General features: G+C 38.5%; 2 protein-coding genes across 3 annotated transcripts in view; one reads left to right on the top strand and one right to left on the bottom strand.

Moving 5' to 3' along the window:
- The window catches only part of Trpc5 (transient receptor potential cation channel subfamily C member 5), a 332438-nt gene that overhangs the window by 202768 nt on the left and 108119 nt on the right, over positions 1-21551 (top strand). The window lies entirely within an intron of this gene.
- Trpc5os (TRPC5 opposite strand) lies at positions 12341-12673 on the bottom strand. The gene has a single exon (XM_012948881.2). It carries the CDS (start codon positions 12671-12673, stop codon positions 12341-12343), a length of 333 nt encoding a protein of 110 aa, XP_012804335.1.

Raw genomic sequence — 21551 nt, 5'->3', positions numbered from 1 at the left:
GGCTGGCAAAATATAAAGTTTGCAGTGTTCACTGTTGAATATCTTCACTGGTGATTTCTCTCTCTCCCATTGAACTGTATGCAGAATAGCTTATTCCAGCTTCCTGTCAGCTGGTCTACATGGAGGAGGTTATCAGCTCAGTTCCAGCAGGATTTCTCAGTGGACTTGCAGCCCAAGTATTTGGAGTCTTCAACAATAGGGTCTTATCATCTGTTCCTGGTGGGAAACCAAGGGCCTTGGCCATATGTTTTGGGGGCATCAGGGACCTCTCTGGCCAACAACTCACTGGAAGGTATCCCATTCCTGGCACTGAAAATTTTCTAGCAACAATCTATGGGGAAAAATGTAAACTTATGTATTTCTCACACATTTTATTAATGACATCTGAGATACCTAAGTTGGAGAGATGGCTCAGTGGGTAAGAGCACTAACTGTGTAAGCATAAGGAACTGAGTTTGATCCCTAGCTCCCACATAAAAACTGAGTGTGACTTGTAAATGCAGAGTTGAAGAGAGCAGAAATAGAAGAATCACAGGGGCTTGTTGCTCCAGTTTCAGTGACTGACTTTCTCAAGAAAGTAAGGCAGAAAAGTGATAGAAGCAGGCACCTGACATCCTCCATTGGCCTCTTAATGTATATACACTGGGTTCTACCATGAGCATACACATACATATAACACACACACACACACACACACACACACACACACACACACACACAGGGATATAGAGAAAGAGAGAGCGGAGAGAGACAGAGAGAGAGAGACAGAGAGACCTGTACATACATGTATATACCACACATGCAAACACATACACAGAGGGGGTGAGAGAGACAGAGGCAGAAAGAGGGGGAAAAAGAAGAGGAGCAAGAGGGTTTTAAAAATAATCTGAAATACTAAGGTTTTTTTTTTTTTTTTTTTTCCTGGAACTGTGGCCCTTACTATATACTAATTCCTGTATTAAAGTAATAAAATACATTTTTAAGATGTTTTAATTATTTTCATAAGAACTTTAAAATCAAATTGTGACAAAGGATAAGGAGTTTAGGGTTATCTTGATAGAGAAAGGGAGAGTAAAAAAGAGGCAGACAGAAAAAATGGGCATGCCAATGTCTCATGCCATTGCATACAGACTCCAGATGCATTGCCACTTTGTACATCTGATTTTGTGTGGCTACTGAGGAATCAAATCCAGGCCATTAGACTTTGAAAGCAAGTGCCTTTAACTGCTGAGCCATCTCTACAGCCAACCTTCATGGATTTGTTAGTACCCTGAAGAGATCTGATATGCAAACCAATGGACAGTTGTATTTATCAATACAAATAATTATAAAATGACTTCAGAAACTAGGACTTGTTTTTATTTCTGTTAGAAATTTTCTGCTCAGTTTATTGGTTGGTGGGCTGGTGTATAGGTGAGTGAGTTGGTTTGTTGAGTGGTTGGGGGTTGATGGGTGAATGAGTCACTTGGTTTATTTGTGAGTGGTAGATGAGTTAGTCTTTTGGTTTGTTGGTTATTTGGTTGGTGGGTGGATGGATGAGTAGTTGATTTGTTGGTTAGTTGGTGGGTGGTTTGGTGAGTGAGTTGGATTGTTAGTTGGCTAGTGGGTTAGGACTGTGTGAGTTGGTTTGCTGGTTGACTGGTAGATAGATGGATGAATAAGTTGTTTGGTTTATTGATTAGTGGGTGAATGGGTGAGTAAATTGAGTAAGTTGGTTTGTTTGATACTTGGTTGGTGGATTAGTGAGTGATTTTGTGTTTTGTTTGATTTGGTGTGTGGGTGGATGAGTTGAATGGATGTTTGTTTGGTTGGTGTTAGATAGGTAAGGTTGGTTTGTTGCTTGGTTGGAGGTGGATGGAGGAGTTAGTTTGTTGATTTGTTGGTTGACTGGTGAGTGGATGGATAAGTGAGTTGGTTGGTTTTAACCTTGGTTAGAGAGTGGATGGGTGAGTGTGTTGGTTTATTTGTTGATTGATTGGTGGGTGAATATTTGAGTGAGTAGGTTGATTTGTTGGTTGGTTGCTGGGTAGATGGATAAGTGAGTAATTTGATGTTTTTGGTTAGTTGGTGGGTGTAAGGGTGAACAGCTTGATTAAGTGGTTTGTTGGTGGGGGATGAGTTTGTGAGTTGGTTTGTTGGTTGGTAGGTAGATGAATGGGTAAGTAAATTTGTTTGTTGGTTGGCTGGATGGGTCAGTGACTTGGGTTGTTGGCTGGTTGGTGGGGGATAAATGAAAGAGCTTCTGAAGTTGTTGGTTGTTGGGTGGAAGGGTGAGTGAGCTGGTTGGTTTGTTCATTGGTTGGTGGATGGAGAGGTGAATTGGTTCGTTTGTTGGATGGTGGGTGAATGGCTAAATTAGTTGGTTTGTTTGATTCTTGGTTGGTATGTGGTTGAATGAGTTTGTTGGTGGGTTGGTTGGTAGTTACATGGGTGAGTTGTATATATTGTTGGATGGTTGATGGGAAGATAGATGAGCTGGTTGATTTGTTACTTGGTTGGAGGGTGGATGGGTGAGTAATTTGATTGATTTGTTGATTGGTTGGTGGATGGATGTTTGAGTGAGTTGTTTTCTTTCTTGATTAGTTGCTGGGTGGATGGGTGAATGAGTTGTTTAGTTCTTTTGCTGGTTGGTGGGTGGATGTGTGAGTGAGGTGGCCTGCTGTGTGGTTGATGGGTAAATGGGTGAGTGAATTAGTGTGTTTGTTGGTTGGTTGTTAAGTGGATGAGTTAAGGAATTGACTTTTGGGTTGGTTGGTGAGTGGATAGGTAAAAGAGCTAGATAGTTTGTTTGTTGTTGGGTAGGGGAGTGAGTGAGCTGGCTGTTTTGTTGGTTAGTTTGTGGGTGTATGGGTGTGCAAGTAAGTTGGTTTGTTGGTTGGTTGGTGGATAGATGGGTCAGTGAGTTATTTTATTGATTGGATTGTGTGTGGGTGGGTACGTTGGTTTCTTGGTTTGTGGGTAGATTGGTGAGTTGGTCTGTTGTTTGGTTGGTAGGTGGATGAGTGAGCAAGTTGTTTTGTTGATTTGTTTGTGTGTGGATGGGTAAGTAAGCTGGTTTGTTGGTGGGTTGGTTTGTGGATGGGTGAGTGAGCTGGTTTCTTTGTTGGTTAATTGGTGGGTGTGTACTTTTAATGGATGCCTCTCAATAGATTCAGGAGTTTTACTCATGGTAGTAACTTGGATTTTTCAGCTGCTTGGTTGGAGGAGGTGTCACTGGGTTGAGCATAGGGTCAAGACCTAAGGTGTGTTTGGGCATGGATCTGGAATTCCATCCTCACCTCTGCAGTGAGCAGTCTGAGTTCTGCCTGGGCTCCCTACTCTTTGACTGCTAGTTTTGGCTCTTGCTTTTGAGGTGCTGGTGGTGGTTTTTTCTCTCTCTGCATGGAACTGGTAAAAAGGGACCAGCTTCTTCTGCTATTATGGAACTTCCTCTGGATCTGTAACCTTCAATAAATCCCTTCATCCCATAAGCTGTGTTGAGTTTGGAGGTTCGTCCTAGCAACATGAAGCTGACTATGACAGAAATTGGTACCAGAGAGTGGGTTGTTGCTGCATGATGAGTCTCACCATGTGGGTTTTGGACTTTTGCAATTTTATTATTTTTATTTTTTGAAGTAGAGTCTTGCTGTATCCCTGGCTAACCTGGAATTCATTATGCAGTGTCAGGCTGGCCTTGAATTCACAGCAATCCTCCTACCTTTGCCTCCCACGTGCTGTGATTAAAGGTGTGTGTCACCATGCCTGGCCATTTGAAACTTCTGTTTTGTAAGAATGGACATGGACTTGATACTTGCAACTCAAGATGCTTTCCAGAGTGGTAAAACAAGTTTTTTGGACTATTCTGGCGAGAGTTTAAAGACAGGAAGCACAGAGAGAATTGCATGTGGAGGCTTTGCTTATGAACTTTCAAACGAAGAGAAAAGACCACAGAGAACTCTGTTGGAACTGGGCTATTGGCATAAGGGCTGGCTGAATTCAGATGCCCATGCCTACAGAGTTTGACCAAGGTTAAATTTCTAATGGACTGATATGCCTAGCTAAAGATATGCAACTGAGATATTTAAGATTTAAGTTTGAAAAAACTCAAGCCAGTTTAAAATTACTGGCACTGAGACTTATTGCTGAAGGACAGCCCAACTGGTTTACATTGAAACAATGGAAAGAATGCCTGAGGATATTCCACCCCAGAAAGACTAAATGTTAGGAATACAAACTCTTTAAAAAGTAAGGATCCTGCTCTTCAAGGTTTTTATTGAGTTAGTCCCTGAAAGAAGAATGTGACTGTGTCCTGAACACCTGGTATTGGTTTTGGAAGCATGAAAAATGCATAGGGTGGGTCATAAAGTGCATATGGTTCCAGGAGCCTCTGCAGAAATGAAACATGGGAAACAGGATATTACTGTTTTAAAGGCTGGAAAGGCAAGTATATGGAGTTGAAGATGGACTGTAGTTTGCAGTGGAGACCTGAAGATGTTTTGGACATACCAAGACTGTGAAGGGGCTACTATGGAGCACTGTTGGCTCAGGATGAAAGTTTTCCCTGGCTACTTAGCCCAGCTGATGGAGTGTAATTGGAAAATCCAAAGACTGTCACTGGCTATGATATCAAATGTGAAGTGCAGAAGTTTGATGTTTTCTTGATGGTTACTGAGTTTTCATTGGTCCAGTATCTCCTTGTTATACCTTGTAGCAATTGGAAATGTTTATTCTGTGCCATTATGTGTTAAAAGTATGTCACTTGTTTTAAATTAACAGGAATCACAGTTAAGGGACAGTCTTATATTTCAAATGAGACTTGGGACTTTGGAGCAATTTTAAGTTGGTAAAGACTATGGACCTTTGAATTTGGACTGAAAATAATATACAGTATGAGACAGTTATGAATCTATTGAAGACCAATTGTGGAATGTGGTAGTTTCAATGTATGTCCCCCAATAGATTTAGGAGTTTTTATCAAGGTTATAACTTGGATTTCCAGCTATTTGGCTGGAGGAAGTGTTACTGTGTATGGAACCTAGGGTCCAGAACTAAGGTGTGTTTGGGGGTAGATATGAAATTCCAGCCTAAGGTGTGCAGAGAGCAGTCTTGGATCTATCTGTGTTTCCTACTGTTTGGCTGCTGGTATTGGCTTTTGCTTTTAGTGATGCTGGTGGTGGTTTCTTCTCCCTTTGTGTGGACTTGATAAAGGGGGCCAACTTCTTCCACCATTATGGAACTTCCTCTGGAGCTGTAAGCTTCAATAAATCCCTTCATCCCATAAACTGTGCCTAGTTTGGAAGTTCATCCCAGAATTGTGAACCTGACTATGACAGTGGCTGAATGGGAGAGTGAGCTTGTTGCTTTGTTGGTTGGTGGGTGGTTGAATAGATAAGTGAATTGTTTGTTGCTTGGTTGTTGGGTGTAAGGGTGTTTGAGGTGCTTAGTTTTTTTTTGGTGGATGAATGGATAAGTTAGTTGTTTGGTTTTTTAAAGTCTGTTGGGGGGTGAATGTGTGAGTGAGTCTATTGGTTTGTTTGTTGGTGGGTGGATGGATGAATGAATTGGTTTTTATTCAATAGTTTGTGGGTGGATGGGTATGTTGGATGTTTGGTTAGTTGGTGGTTAGATGGTTGAATTAGTTGGCTTGTTGGTTATTTGGTTGTTTGGAAAATGGGGACTGAGTTGGTTGGTTTGTTTGATGGTAGGTTGAAGAATAAGTGAATTGAGTGGTGTATTGCTTGGTTGGTGGATGGATGGGTGAGTGATGTGGTTGGTTTGTTGATTGGTTGGTGGGTGCATGAGTGCATGAATTGGTTTTTGGTTGGTTGGTATATTGATGACTGACTGAGTTTGTTGGTTGGTTGGTGGTTGGGTAGGCAGGTGTGTTGGCCAGTTTGTTGCTTGGTTAAGGGTGGAAAGGTAAGTGAGATGTTTGGATTGTTAGTTGGTTGAGGAATGGATGGGTGAGGGTGTCAGTTGGTTTGTGGCTTGGTTGATGGGTGTTTGACTGAGTATGTTGGTTTTTGGCTGGTGGGTGAGTGAACGAGATGGTTGGGTTTTTGGTTGGTTGATGGATGGGTGGGTGTGAGTGAAATGGTTGGTTTGTTGTTGAATTTGTGGGTGGATGGGCAAGTGTGTCCAGCTCTAAGCCAACCAGAGTTGGACACAAGTGAGGCAGTTTGTTGGTGGTCGATGATGGGTTGGTGGATGATTGAGTTAGTTGATTGGTTTGTTGGTTGATTTGTGGGTAGGTGGCTGAGTAAGTAAGTTGGTATGTGGGTTTTGGAGGGGATGTATGGGTGAGTATGTCCGTTGGTTTGTTGATTGGTTGGTGGTGGATGGGTAATTGAGTTGATTGGTTTGTTGATTGGATGGTGGGTAGATGGGTGAGTGAGTCAGTTGGCTTGTTGGTTGATTGGATGGATGGATGGATGGATGGATAAGTGAGTGAGCTTGGTTTTCTTTGTTTGGTTTGTTGCTTGGTTCATGGGTAGATGGGTGAGTTGGTTGTGTTTTTGGTTCATTGGTGGTTGTTAGGGTCAGTGAGTGTTGGTTTGGTTTGTTGGTTTGGGGGTGTGTGTGTATGAGTGATTTGGGTTGTTGGTTGATTAGTGGGTAGATGGGGAATGAGATGGTTGGTTTGGTGGTTGGTTTGTGGGTGGATTGGTGAGTCAATTTGTTTATTAGTTCATTGGTGGATGAATGGGTGAGTGAGCTGTTGGATTATTGATTGATTGGCTGGCTGATGGGTGAGTGAATTTGTTGGTTTGTTGAGTGGTTGTGGGTGGATGTTCAAGTGTATTGGTTGGTTGTTGTATGGATGGGTAAATGAATTGGTTGGTTAGTTTATAGTTGGTTGGTGGATGTTTGAGTGAGTTGGTTAGTTTGTTGGTTCATTTTTGAATAGATGAATGAGTGAGTCACTTGGGTTTTTGGTTTGATAGTAGACAGATATGTGAGTTGATTTGTTTGTTGGTTGGTGGGTGGATGGGTGAGTGAATTGGTTTGTTTGTGGATGGATGGGTGAGTGAGTGGGTTGGCTTGGTGGATGGTTTGGGGATGGATTAATGAGTTGGTTAGTTTGTTGGTTGGTTGGTGGATGGATGGCTGAATAAATTGTTTTGTTCTTTGATCAGTGGGTGGATGGGTGAGTTTGTTGTTTAGTTGGTTTGGGGGTGTATTGGTGAGTGAATTGGTGGTTTGTTATATTGGGAGTAAATGGGAAAATGAGTTGGCTCATTGGTTTGTTGGGTGGTGATTTTGTGAGTGGGTTTCTTGGTTTGTTGGTGGGTTGCTAGGTGAGTGAATTGGTTGATTGTTGGATGGATGGATTAGTGAATCCATTGATATGTCATTTGTTTGGTAGGTGGATTGGTGCACAAGTTGATTGTTTATTTGGTTGATGGATGGGTGAGTGAGCTGATTAGTTTGTTTATTGGTTTGTGGGTAGATTGGTGAATGAGTTGGTGGGTTTATAAACTCTTGGAGTGCTATTTAAAAACAAATTTTAGGGCTGGAGAAATGACTTAGTTGTAAAGGCACTTGCCTATGAAGCCTAAGGGCTCATGTTCAAATTTCCAGGTCCCACATAAGGCAGATGCACAGTGACACAAAAGTGCAATGTTGCACATACACACAAAGGGGCATATGCATCTGGAGTTCAATTGCAATAGCTAGAGGCCCTAGTGTGCCAATTCTCTCTCCTGCTGTCTCTCTCTCTCTCTTTCTCATGCATAAAAAAGCCAATCTGTTGGGTTTGCCTCAAAAAAAAATTATGTGGGTACTGGGAAAAAGTTCCAAGGGATTCATTAATTACTTCTAGACTACTCACATAAGGCTAACTATAAAACACAATTTTCAGCTATGCTGTGAAATGATAATTATATGAATCTGGTTAGATCATGGAGTGCTAATAATGTTCAAAATTGCATAACTGTTATTTGAAACTGAAATGCCCCCCCACAGATTCATGTTTTGAGAACTTGTTCCCTAGCTTGTGGTCCTATTTTGAATTTTAGAATACTGTGTAGCTTTTAGGAGGTGGGGACTAATTAGTGGTACTAGTTTACTAAGAGCTGCCCTTTGAAGTTGATATCCATCCTCTGTTATGCTTGCAGTCTCTAATTCCTGGTCGCCAGTTATGTGTATAATCACCAAAACAGATGAAACCACTCCCACCACTGTGCCCTCCCCCACCATGATGGACTATAATCCTCTAAAACCATGAACCTAAATAGCCTTACCTCTCTTAATTTGTTTCTGTCAGATGGGTCATCCCCACAGTTTTTTAAAATGTGACTAAAACTGATACCAAGAATAGAGTTGTAGATATGATTAAGCTTGTCAATATGATGCACAGTATTTTGAACCAGTTAGGGGGCAGAATGTAGAGAAGTTTGAAGATATTTGATAGAGAAGTCCTAGAATACTGTAAGCAGAGATTAATAGGTTATTTTGCTGTCAGTTTGAAAGATCAGAATGCCAACAGAAATCTAAATACTATACTGTGATCATAATGGTTCAGAGGGAAATGAGTATTCTGTTAAGAATTTAGGTAAAGATCATTTGTGTTATTTTCTGGCTACATTCTGCCCATGTTCAAAATATTTTTATGGCTGAATTCAAAAGCAATGGGCTGTGACATGAGAGATAGCTTAGCAGTTAAGGTGCTTGCCTGAGAAGCCAGAGTTCCCAGATTCAATTCCCCAGTACCCACATAAATAAACCAGATGCACAAGGTAGATCATGTGTCTATAGTTTGTTTGCACAGGATAATGGGCTCTGACATGGTTATTACTTTCCACTTTTAGGCAAATTACACTGAGAATCAGTGATGAGGGTGGCACTAAAGATGTAAAATAAAACATGAACCTTGGCAAAGAAGAGTGTGAATGCATTTAACGTTTAGGACAAAGTGTTTATGATGTTAAATACATTATTGCCATTGAATAGAAGTCATGTAGGTTGCACAAGGGCACTGGTAAAGAAGCCTTGAGGGTGAAAATTGTCCCATCAAATGCAAATTCATTTAAAGAGAGAATGCCAAAAAAACTGATATGAGGGAGCCTCTAGGACGCCCTGCTAGAAAGAGGCCACCTAGACAAGTATTTTTCTGGTTCAGTGAACTAAGTACTCAGAGGCCACTACAGATGGGATAAAAATAAAATTTTAAAATGGCTGTAGAATTTGACATCATCATAGATCTGGTACTGATGTAGGCATGCACAATGACAGGTTATAGAAAAGCTTGTGAGGCCAGGCAATGTGTGCAAAAGTCTTATTCTCTGCAGGTTTCCCAGAGCAAACTATGGCTGAGATGGGGGAAGTGAAGCTTTAGTGTAGTGGAGACAACAAATGCTAGAGTTACTAGAAATGTGGAAAACTGACAAGGAAATCCAGAGACACTGCATGGAGCTGGCAGAGCCATAGGTATATAGGAATATAGGTGAACAAGCCTGTTGGTGTTCACATCATGTAACCATATGCCTCCACTTTGGATGAAAGACATGGGGATAAAGGACTGCTGAGTTTTGGTCTTAGTCCAATATTTCATTTTCTTCTCTTTGGAATGGGAATGCTTATAAGAGACCATTGCATTTAAGTGTGTAACATTTTTATTATTTCATGGGGGCTCACAGTTACAAGATTACCTGGAGTTTCACAGCAGACATTGGAGTTTGGGATTCTGAACAGTATTAGAACTGTTAAGACTTAAGGAATTCTTGAAGTTAGTTGAAAAGCATTTTGAATTATGAACTAGCTATGAGCCTCTGAGAGCTAAGGACAGAATGCTATGGATCAAACATGGAATGTTCACCAAAGATTCCTTTTGTGAGTGCTGTCTCCAGCTTGTGGCACCATTTTGAAGGCTTCAGAGACTTTAGGCAGTGGGACCTAGGTGGCAGAAGTAATCACTAAAGGGCAGAGTTTGAAGGTTATACTCACCCCTTGTACTGGTCATGGTCTCTGCTTCCTCATTCCCAGCCATATGAGCACCTACTACCAGACAGAGTTTCTCCCCCTACTATGTCTTCCCCGTCATGATGGACTGCAACCATCAAAGAGAAAAGTGACTAACACAATATCCCCCTCCCAAATAAAACCTTAGTGCTAAGTGGAATATAATTCATTATACCCTGAACAGCTTTTCCATTATTGCTTTTCTTCATTATTATTCCTACTCATATTCAAATTGGCTCCACAGAAGGATTTAATTTGGTGAAAAAATAAACTCTAAAGAATTAAACAAAAGCTGTTCTCAAATTACAAACCTGACATGAAATGATCGAATGAGGAAGCTTTTGTCTCTTAGAAAACATGTGTAAAACAATTGGCTGACTTTTAGATATTCTCATACAGACTTTTCAGACATCTCTGAAATGTCATTATTCCATGTTTTCTATCTCATTGTCAGATATACCAGACTTTAAAAACTATTATTTAATCTGTTCCATTTTAGCATCAAAGGTAAGTAGTAAAATCTTTATAACCCTCATTCTAAAGTGACAAGGAACTCTGTTCAGAAGTTTGTCAGAGACCATTTGGCAAGCCTGAAATAGAACTTCAGACTCCTGGTACAACATTCTCACTGATTAGATTCCCCTACCTTCTACTAGAGTGAGATTCTGTTCGTGCCTTGATATTGACCACTAGATAATTTTAGATTACAACAAGTTATTTAGTTTGCTAAAGGAAATTTATTAGTAAAAATCTCACAAAACAGTTTAATTGGTCTGAAACAGTAGTTAATAAAGATCATAAACAATAATAATCTAATAAATGGAAGTATTATTTACATATAAGGATGAAGGTATGTAATTAGAGCGCTCACACACTTTAGTAAGTAAATATTTGTACCACCTATTTCACTTCCATCTATGTTGTTAACACTTCTCAGTTTATCTCAGAATAATGAACCATTCTTCCTCTTAATTTACTATGTCACACAAAAACTGGCTTTGGTGCTGACTTTAAGAAGATTCAGAAAGGAACTAACTCCACTCTCATAGAAGGGGTTTCAAACTCTTAATCAGAAGCATCTGATATTGATATTTCTACCTCAAATTAAGCCTTTTAAATATGAAACCTATATGAACTGTCAACTAGATATTTATGTCAACATCTTATAGTTGGGTGGTGTACATAAGATAAAAAATAGAGGCCTAATAAAATTGCTTAGAAAATAACTTCAGCCCAAACAGCTGCATAACTGTTGGCTACTAGTAATCTCTCCCCTGAAAACAACTTCCTCACTAGTTTTTGTTCATATTTTCTGGTTGTCTAAGCTTATTGCTTATAACTTTTAACTCTCATTCTAATTCTGTTCCATATAGCAATCATGCATGATACAACAGTCAGTTTCTCCCAGACAGAAGTAGAGTACTGTATGACGTGAGGTTGGTATGATCAGTGAAATTCTTACATATTTATTTGGTCCCTTTCTGTTTTGCTTAATGATGGCATTTTCCCTTTCTGGCATGTGTAGAACTATTGTTCCATAATACCAGTCTACATCTTATTTGTAAATTATTAATTATCTTCAATAATAAATATTGCTGGGTTGAAGTTTTATCAGTCCTACTGTAATCAACCTTCCAACTATTTGTCTTAAACTTAGTTGTACTCAGGAAGGTATACTTTTCCATTTCCTTTCTTGCACCATCATCTCCGGGCTGATGTGATGGTTTACTTTCCATTGACAAAGTCTTTAAATCACTTTAAAATAATGTGAACTGTCCCTTGGAGGAACAGTATTGTAAAATTGTTGCAACATGTGTCAGCATTTGTGGAAACAGTTCATTCCCCATTCTTGGCCTTAGCATTTTCAAAGGTGTTGCCCTATAAAATCTGGGAAATTTTTCTCTAGTCTTATTGCTTGGTAAATATTGTTCTTTCAGAATTATTTTCCTTACTTTGCCAAGATGCAGTGTCCTTAAATTGTATTGTTCATGTCAAAATATTCACTGTAATAACATCCTGGGAATATTACCCTTTTACTTGCCATTTGTTGCACAGCAGTGAAAATGCATATCAAAAGTAGTGGTATCCATCAGTTCTTCACTCTATAGATAGAGTAGGTTTTCTCTGCTATTGTTTGCTCCTACCATCAAGAATCATATCAGTACAAATAAAGAGTACAAATACATCACTAAAGGGGGTCAATTTTAATAAAAATAATGTCTTCCAGAAGGAAATAAAATCTTACCTATTCTATAAATTTAAAAATTAAAATTTGCAGAATTAGAAAAAAATCATTGCTAAAATTTAGGAAAATTACTATATTTGAAATTTAGAAAAATGACTATATTTGAAAAGGAAAGGTGATAATTTTTTTCACATCTTTGGTAGAAAGCATTATATCTTAGTTACTTTCTCTCTCATTCCGTATGCCAGGGAGCAAACCCTCACATATTTCATTCATATCTATCATAGCTTCATTCACGTCAATGACAAGGTCTTCATCTTTTGTTGAAAGTATTGATTCTAAGTCGGAAAGATCAGCGAGATCTGGAAGGGAATCATCATCAGGAGCAGATGCACCTTCTTCTGCCTCTTTGGCTTCACCATTTTGTTGTGCAGGAGCAGCTTCTTGTTCCTGAGACATAATCTCCAAAAGCTCTTCGGCTATTCTGATTAACTGGGCGACACAATCAATGAGACCAGCAACAAGTGTAGGAATTGACACAGGCTCCATGGTTCACTACTCTTCTAAATAGATCAAATACTACTAAGTGGATTCCTTATGGTAATGGACCCTGTGGAGCTGAAGATGGTTCTTTTGTTGTTTTAGATGAACAGTGACAGTGTTGATGTGGTGTTGATGGTGATCAAGTATACAAATAATATTCTTGTTTATACCAGTAATGAATGGCTATTATAATGACTGTCAGACAGACTGTCACAGGCAAAGGAAAACAGCAAAGCAGATCTAATAATAGAAAGGACAAATATAGAAATTAGTATCCTTGATCATTTATCCATATTACAGGATATAACTACAGAATATCCTCATAAAGATATGTCCATGTGTCGGGCATGGTACGCACACCTTTAATCCCAGCACTTGGGAGGCAGAGGAAGGAGGATCACTGTGAGTTCAAGGCCACCCTGAGATTACATAGTAAATTCCAGGTCAGCCTGAGCTACAGTGAGACCCTACCTCGAAAAAAAAAAAATCTATCCATGATTTTGAAAGGAGATCCTTAGGGATTGCTCCTCTTTTTTGAAAGCCTTAAAATGATTGACTTCCTCTCTTTCCTTTGTATTTCTCTTGCCATATTTTTTCTTAATGGATTTCAGAATAAATTGAGCATAGGTAGTTTATCTCTCCTATTGAGGAAACATACATTCACTCAGAGTATTTCAATTAACTCTGTTTTTATTAGCATCATTGCCTCATTGCAATTTCTATCTGGAGCTGCTAAATGTTTTCTGTGTTTTTAATTATCAATTCATTAAATATCCCAATTGTTCTGCATCCAGGGGACAGATGTTATTGTGAAATAAATTACAAAAGCTCCTTATTTATTCTTATCAACAGGCTACCTAATCAACAAGTCTACCAGCTAGTAGAGAAATGGACACCCAATCCATGCCTCAGTGATATTATAAATAGATAAAATATTACTAAAAGCTGTAGTAAATGGATCCTTGATGGTACTGGATTCTATATAGCTGACGATTCTTCTTTCATTGGTTTAGAAGATAAATAAAGATGTTGACTTGATTGTGGTGATGATCAAGTATATAATAAGGCCAGTGGACCTACAGAAATTTTGGTGATGTTTGAGGAATGTGTGCTAAGTAAAAGTCTCACATTCTTTATATTTTTCCAGACTATGGACAATTGTGGTATATTCCCACAATATGATACTAACCATCAATATAAAAGAAAGGCACTATGGGGCTGGAGACATGGCTTAGCAGTTAAGGCACTTTGCCTGCAAAGCCAAAGTATCCTGGTTTGATTCTCCAGAACCCACATAAGCCAGATGAACAAGGGGGCGCATGCATCTGGAGTTCATTTGCAGGGGCTGGAGTCCCTGGCATGCTCTCTCTCTCTCTCTCTCTCTCTCTCTCTTTCTCTCTCTCTCTCTCTTCCTCTCTCTCAAATAAATTATATATATGTGTGTGTATATATATGTATATATATATATATGTATGTATGTATATATATATATATATATATATATATATATATATATATATGAAAGGCACTATGAATAGGAACAAAATATGTATGAATAACAAAAGCATTTTCCTTAATGAAAGAAGCTAAACATAAAAGAATCTATATTTGTGTGTGTGTGTGTGCGCGCACGCATGTGTGTGTTTGTGTAATGTATGTGTACTTATGTATGTGTTCATGTGGAGGCCAGAGGATATCCTTGGGTATCATTCTTAGGAACATCCTCTACCTCCTTGGAGAAAGTACCTTTAATTGGCCAAGAGCTCACCAATTAGGCTAGGCTGTCTGTCCAGCAAGCTCCAGGAATCTTTCTGTCTCAGTCTCCTCAGTGCTGGGATTACAGGCATGAACCATCACACAGAGAATATTTACATGGGCATTAGGGATAGAACATGAGTTCCCATGCTTATACAAAAAAAAAAAAAACTTTACTAACTGAACTATTGCCCAAACCAAAGAATAATATCGTATAATTCTATTTCTATACAATTCTAGAAAATTCAAGACCACTCACAGTAGAAAAAAGTAAAAGGGTGATGGCATTGACAGTAATTGGAAGTTATTAGAAGAAACATAAGAAAACTATGGAGGGTGATGGTCATGGTTGTATTTTAGATAATGTTGTGGGTTATGCTTGTAATTGTATTGTTAAAAAAAATATTGATTGGTTGTCTTGAGATTTGTGGGTTCACTATATATAAATTGTACCCACCCACAGGTAACCAAGTGTAATTCCCTGCATGAAAAAAAGTATGTACCAAAAGAGATGGCATGCTCATAAATATTGTAATAAATATTCACATTTAACAAATGAAGATATGTTAATATAAAGCACTGTGAAACACATTTTTCCTATGTTAGGAGAAATTAGCCTCACAATAAAATAACTATATGAAGTTACAGAAGGAAAAAAGTTGAGAGGGATTAAGTAATTCCCATATGGTGAGCAGAAAGGCAAAACTATACTTCTAGGTCTGATATACCTAGGTCTGATGTCTAAAGTCCTGTATCAAAGGGTACAAATTCAAGTACCTATATTAGCACATTCCCTTAGTAAGTCCAGAGCTGACTTCTCATTCTCCTAAACAGAAGTAAAACTGAGAATATTTATCACATTTGCTATTCCTACAAATGGGTGGAATTCAAAGTTGAATGTGACTAATGCAGAGGGATGGAGATAGCTAGATTCAAGTATCCCAACAGAGTTTCTATCATCTGTGACAAGAAGGGTCCACAATATATCCTCCATTGGCTGCCCTTCCCTTGACCTGTGGAATTGACCTAAACGTTCATAAGCTACTCACCTGTGATACAGCTGGGCTGGATCAGAGATTCAAGGATGTGCCTCAAAGACAATTTCTCAACTTCCACTTCCAAACAGGCTGGAACACTTCCGGTTACAACACAATTCCTATCCCCAAAATAATGTTGAATTACAAATTAATAAGTTTTGGAATATGAACAGTTTGTGAAAACAAGGAAAGGACAAAATGTATTAACATTTCAGGGAGCAAAGAGCCCCTCCTATGTGAGAAGACAGTAAAAGGCATTTCTCTTCCCTGTGGAATTTGCCAGTTTTGGGCACAAGCTGAAGATAAGATTGGTCATATGTCTGAGGGACTGTACTAAGAGTAGTAAGAGAAATCAGCATAACTTTTGGCAATGGCAAGAGACTAGAATAATGGATTGTAAATCTGAGACATTCAGGGCTAGTTTTTTCATTGTTTCAAAGTAACTAAAATTAGTTATATTCATCTATAACTTTTAGAATGCATCACCAAAAATCAGTTTTCCACATCTCAACTGTAAGAAAAGATGTAGAATAGCCTCATATGCCTTTATGATTTGAAGGTGTTAATAACAGTATCATTTTCTTTCTTTTCTTTTTTAGAAATTTTATTATAAAAGGTTATATAAGACCATTTTCATGCAAGTACATAACATACTTTAAGCATACCCCTTTATACTCCCTTTCTTCCTTCCCCCACCCATTAGTGATCTTTGCTCTCTAGAGACAGTTCACTTCTATTTTCATGTCATTTGTACATATATGATTTTATGTATAAAGTCTAGGACCCACAAATGAGAGAAAATAAACAATATTTGTCATTCTGAGTTAATGCACTTAATAAGATCATTTCTGATTGCCTGCCTCTATTTTCCTGAAAAAAAAAACGAAAAAATAATCATATATATATAATCTTCTTTGTCCATTCCTCTGTTGTTGGACACCTATGTTGGTTCAATAATTTAGTTATTGTGAATAGTGCTGCAATAAACACTGATGTGCAAATATCCGTCATGTGTTGACTTGAAGTCCTTTCAGTAAATACTCAGGAGTGGTGTAATTAGGTCATGTAATATGATTACTTTTAGGTTGTTGTTTTTCTTTTTTTTTTAAGGAACCACCATATTGATTTCTATACTGGTTGAACTAGTCTACATTCTTCCCAACAGTGTATAGTATTAGAACTAATATGTGTTACCTGAAGTTAGTTGAGTTTTAGGCTGGCACCTGGACAAGAAGTCAGGGTGAAATCTCCCACTATCTCCTGGTACTTTAGAACCAAGCTGTCACTTCAGGTAAAGGTACTATCACAAACACGTTGCTGGGTCTCCTCCCCAGAAGGTTACCTACATATAGACAGATACCTACAGATAGATGATAGATAGATAGATAGATAGATAGATAGATAGATAGATAGATAGGGTCAATGAATAAATAAAATCAAAACTACTTTCAAAGTATACTTTGAGCCAAATTATTCTGAACCATGAAAGCATATGTAACCTCTTAAAGAAGAGCAATACTGGGCTGAAGAAATGGCTTAGCCATTAAGGCACTTTCCTGCAAAGCCTAAGGACCCAGGTTCAATTCTCCAGGTCCCCACATAAGCCAGATGCACAAGGTGGTACATGCCATCTGGAGTTCACTTACAGTGGCTAGAGTCCCTGGTATTCCTGTTCTCTCTCCTTTTATTTCTGTCTCTAATAAATAAATAAAAATGAAATCTTTAAAAAAAAAGAAGAGCAATACTGAGGAATATAAACCATCAGATATCTAGCACAGAAAGTATGTAATTGATATGCATGTTAAGCAAAAAATAAAACCAAAATTATCAGAGGTATTTATATTAAAGCTAGAAAAGCACTGGCACAAGGAAAAAGAAATCCATCACACACCCAATATTAAAATAAAAATAATAATTGTAAATTAATGTTAGATCTAAATATGGAAGGTAAATCTAATATCTAGATCCAACCACAGGAAAAAAAGCTTCATGTTTTTAAGAAGGCAAAATGTAGCTGAAATAATAGAAAATAATTAGTAGTTAATATCTTCACTCAATTAATAGCTTCCATCTTACAAAAATACCTTACAACCATAAAAAATATCAATTATGGGGTGGAAATATAGTCACAAAATAGATCTAGTCGGTCAAGGCCATCCTGAGACTACATAGTGAATTACAGGTCAGCCCGGGCTAGAGTGAGACTCTACCTCGAAAAAACAAACTAATGAATAGATCTAGTGGAAGAGTTTTATCTATTTTGTACATATGTTTCTTCAATGTCTACAAATCAGTAAGAAACAATGATTATATGATTTTTAAAACCAAGATAAAAGAAATGAATTGATACCATACCAAAAAGAATATCCATGGCTGTGGAGGTGGCTCAGTGGTTAAAAGCATTTGCTTTCAATGCCTGCTGGCCCAGGATTGATTTCCCAGTGCCCATGTAAAGCCAGATGCATAAAGTTGCTCATGCATTTAGTTTTTGTTGCAGCCATAAGAGGCCCTGCCATGCTCATATTCATTTATTCCTTCCTTCATTCATTCATTCTCTCTCTCTCTCTCCCTCCATACCTCACTCCCTCCCTCAAGTAAATCAGTAAAATAGAAATGTTTTTGAAAAAGAATATCTAAACCTGCAAGGTTTAGAGAGATTGCTCAGTGGTTAAGGCATTAGCTTCAATGGCCTACAAGCACACAAAGGATGTTCTTCACTGTTCCTCATCAGGGAAATCCAAATGAAAACCATGAGCTAAAGCACCCAATAGCATAGCAAAATTTGAAAAGAGTAACAATTGTAAACATTCAGAACATGAACAACTGGAATTCTCAAATATTGTTGATGAAATTATTACCTGATACAAGAACTTTTGAAGCATATTGGGCAGTATCTACTAAAACTATGAAAATCTGTATCTCATATACCTGTATATAACACACATAACAGGGCATGAACATCCATGAAAATGTATGTACAAGAATGTCAAAAGAAGCCGGATGCATAAAAGTACAATATAGGGCTGGAGAGATGGCTTAGCAATTAAGCGCTTGCCTGTGAAGCCTAAGGACCCCGGTTCGAGGCTCGGTTCCCCAGGTCCCACGTTAGCCAGATGCACAAGGGGGCGCACGTGTCTGGAGTTCGTTTGCAGAGACTGGAAGCCTGGCGCGCCCATTCTCTCTCTCCTCTCTATCTGTCTTTCTCTCTGTGTCTGTCGCTCTCAAATAAAAAAATAAATAAATAAAACCCTAAAAGTACAATATATATACATCATGTCATTACAATTAAAATAAATTCAAGAATATGTGAATGCATCTACACAGTGATGTGAGCAGGGGCAGAGGAGAAGTCATTTATTTCAGCAATGTAGCCACTGAATGTTCCCCATGGTTCATTAATTCATGTTCTACACATGTTCATGCAAGCAACTCTAACTAAATTCTGTGGGTCACAAAAAATGACATGGAAGTGGGAGGAGAGCTGGTTGGAAAGAAGAATAGTGGCTTCAGCAGGAGTGGAAAGGAATAAGAGAAGCTAATTAGGGTGACTGTGGTCAAAATACACTATTTACATATATGAATCTATCAAAAAGTAAAATAAAATTCTTGCAGATGTAAAAGATATTTAGAGGCCTAGGGTACAAGCTCAGTGGAACAGCATGAGCCTAGTATATAAAAGGCCATACTAGAGGAATGGTCTAGCAGTTAAGGTGCTAGCCTGCAAAGCCAAAGGACCCAGGTTCAATTCCTCAGGACCCATGGAAGCCAGATGTACAAGGAGGCAAATGCTTCTGGAGTTCTTTTGTTGTGGCTGAAGACCCTGTCATGCCCATTATCTCTCTCTCTCTCTCTCAATCTCTCTCTCTCTCTCTCTCTCTCTCTCTCTCTCTCTCTCTCTCTCTCTCCCTCTCTCTCAATAAAATAAATAAAAAATTAATAAAAAGGCCCTAGTTTCGATCTCCGGTAGCAAATAAATCAAATACTGAAAAAATATGTATCAAAGTAAGTATAAAAGAGCAGGGGATATAGCTCAGTGATAGAGCCCTGGCCTACCATGTGTGTGTGAGGTCTGAGGCTCAATACCTAGCACCACAAAAAAGGGTCAGAATATGGATGTTTATATGAAATATCCTTATCTTTTTAAAAATATTGACAAAGCATTCGTTTTTCCTTAAATACTTTCTAGGCTAAGTGAAGCATGTCTCTGGACAAAACTGAGACTATGAGCTATTTTTGCACTCTAGATAATATGATCAAAGCTTGGTATTAACCATTAGGAATTTCTAAAGTATTATGACTCTTGCTATCGTTCAGCTTTGAGTACAATACAGTCTTTTTTTTTTTCATCATGTCTTTTTTTTTAATTAGTTTTCTATTCAGCAAATACAGGAAGTTTGGTACCATTATTAGGCTCATCCATGACCTACCCCCTCCCCATTGGCCCCTCTTTGTTGAGGTATACAGGTCGTGTATTGTGGAGTTAGCCCACAGTTATTGGTACGATAAATGTCTCTGCGTATCACTAGAAGAATGGATAACTAAGATGTGGTATATCTACACAATGGAATTCTATGAAGCAGTAAGAAAAAAGGACAATACAGTCTTTAATAATTACATGTTTCATATGAGTACACCTTCTATCATGTTTTTCCAATGAAATATAAAAATTTCTTAAAGCAAATTAAAAAGGAAAAAAAATTTTAAAAATTTCTGAAAGCACACAGTAAAAATAAACATTTGATTAACTAAAATGAAAAGAAGTAAGCAGAGTGGTTACCTCTCAGCATCAGGTTATGACTAGGAAGAGCTATGAGGAAGTCTTTTGTGAGTCCTGAAAATGCTCTCTATCTTGATATGATATAATACAAAATAAATGTGTTGAGCTGCACCCTTAAAGTTTGTGAATTCTCCTCAAAAAATATTCTCTTTTCCTTAATGTCAGGTCTCTTGCTTACAAAATTAGTAAAGATAGTAAGACATTGATGAGAGTGTTGTCAGGGTTTGGCCAGCCAGTCCCCAAAACTAATGAAAATGGAATGAAGCACAAATGGGCAATGCCTGGTCCCTTTCCATGGTGTATGGCTCACTGCTTCATGGCAGTGCTAAGACAAAAGGCCTTGATCTCCATGCAGTGTTTAATTTATGTGACATAACAGACCTGCCCCTTATAAGTAGTTCAGAAAGACAGCTGGGTGGAGACAATGATATCTATCTGATAACTTGAATGATTAACCCCCTGTTGCAGTTGGGTTCACACTGCTGGCAAAAATCACCCTACCAAGAGCAGCTTGTGAGGGAAAAAAAAAAAAGGTTTATTTTGGCTTACAGACTCGAGGGGAAGCTCCATGATGGCAGGGGAAAACAGTGACATGAGCAGAAGGTGGACATCACCTCCTGTCCAACATAAGGTAGACAATAGCAACAGGAGAGTGTGCCAACCACTGGCAAGGAGACACTGGCTATAATACCCATAAACCCATCCCTAACAATACACTGCCTCCAGGAGGCATTAATTCCCAAATCTCCATCAGCTGAGAACCTAGGATAGAGAACACCTAAGTTTATGGGGAACACCTGAATCAAACCATCACATTCTGCCTTTGGTCCCCATAGACTGATAATCATACCTGATTTAAAATGTAATGCATCCATCCAACTTTAAAAGTCCCCATAGTGTTTATCAATTCCAGTGATGTTCAAACATTCCCATAGTCCAAGGTCTTTTAATTGAGCCATAATACCAAAAAATCGCCCCCCCCCAATCCATAATGGCACAGAATAAACATTCACACTGCAAAAGATGCCATTGGGCATACCAAAGAAATATTCAACCAACACAAGATTTAAAGCAGAGCAAACATCAAACTCCATGGCTCCAAGTTCAACAACTCTAGCTAGTGACAAATCTCCAAGTCAGATCATTCTAACCAGCAACAAGTCTCTAGAATTCCAATTCCATCCCTCCAGCTTAGCTACTCATATTCCTGGAAAACTTCATCTGGGGATAGCAGCTGTCCTTAGCAGCCATCTTGTGATCCTGGCATCTCCACTGGGTCTCCTCTGCAACAGTAAAGGACTCCATTGGGTCTCCA

The sequence above is a fragment of the Jaculus jaculus genome, chromosome X (assembly GCF_020740685.1).
Source record: "Jaculus jaculus isolate mJacJac1 chromosome X, mJacJac1.mat.Y.cur, whole genome shotgun sequence".
Classification (NCBI taxonomy): Eukaryota; Metazoa; Chordata; class Mammalia; order Rodentia; family Dipodidae; genus Jaculus; species Jaculus jaculus.
This window is presented reverse-complemented; position numbering and strand designations above follow the sequence as displayed.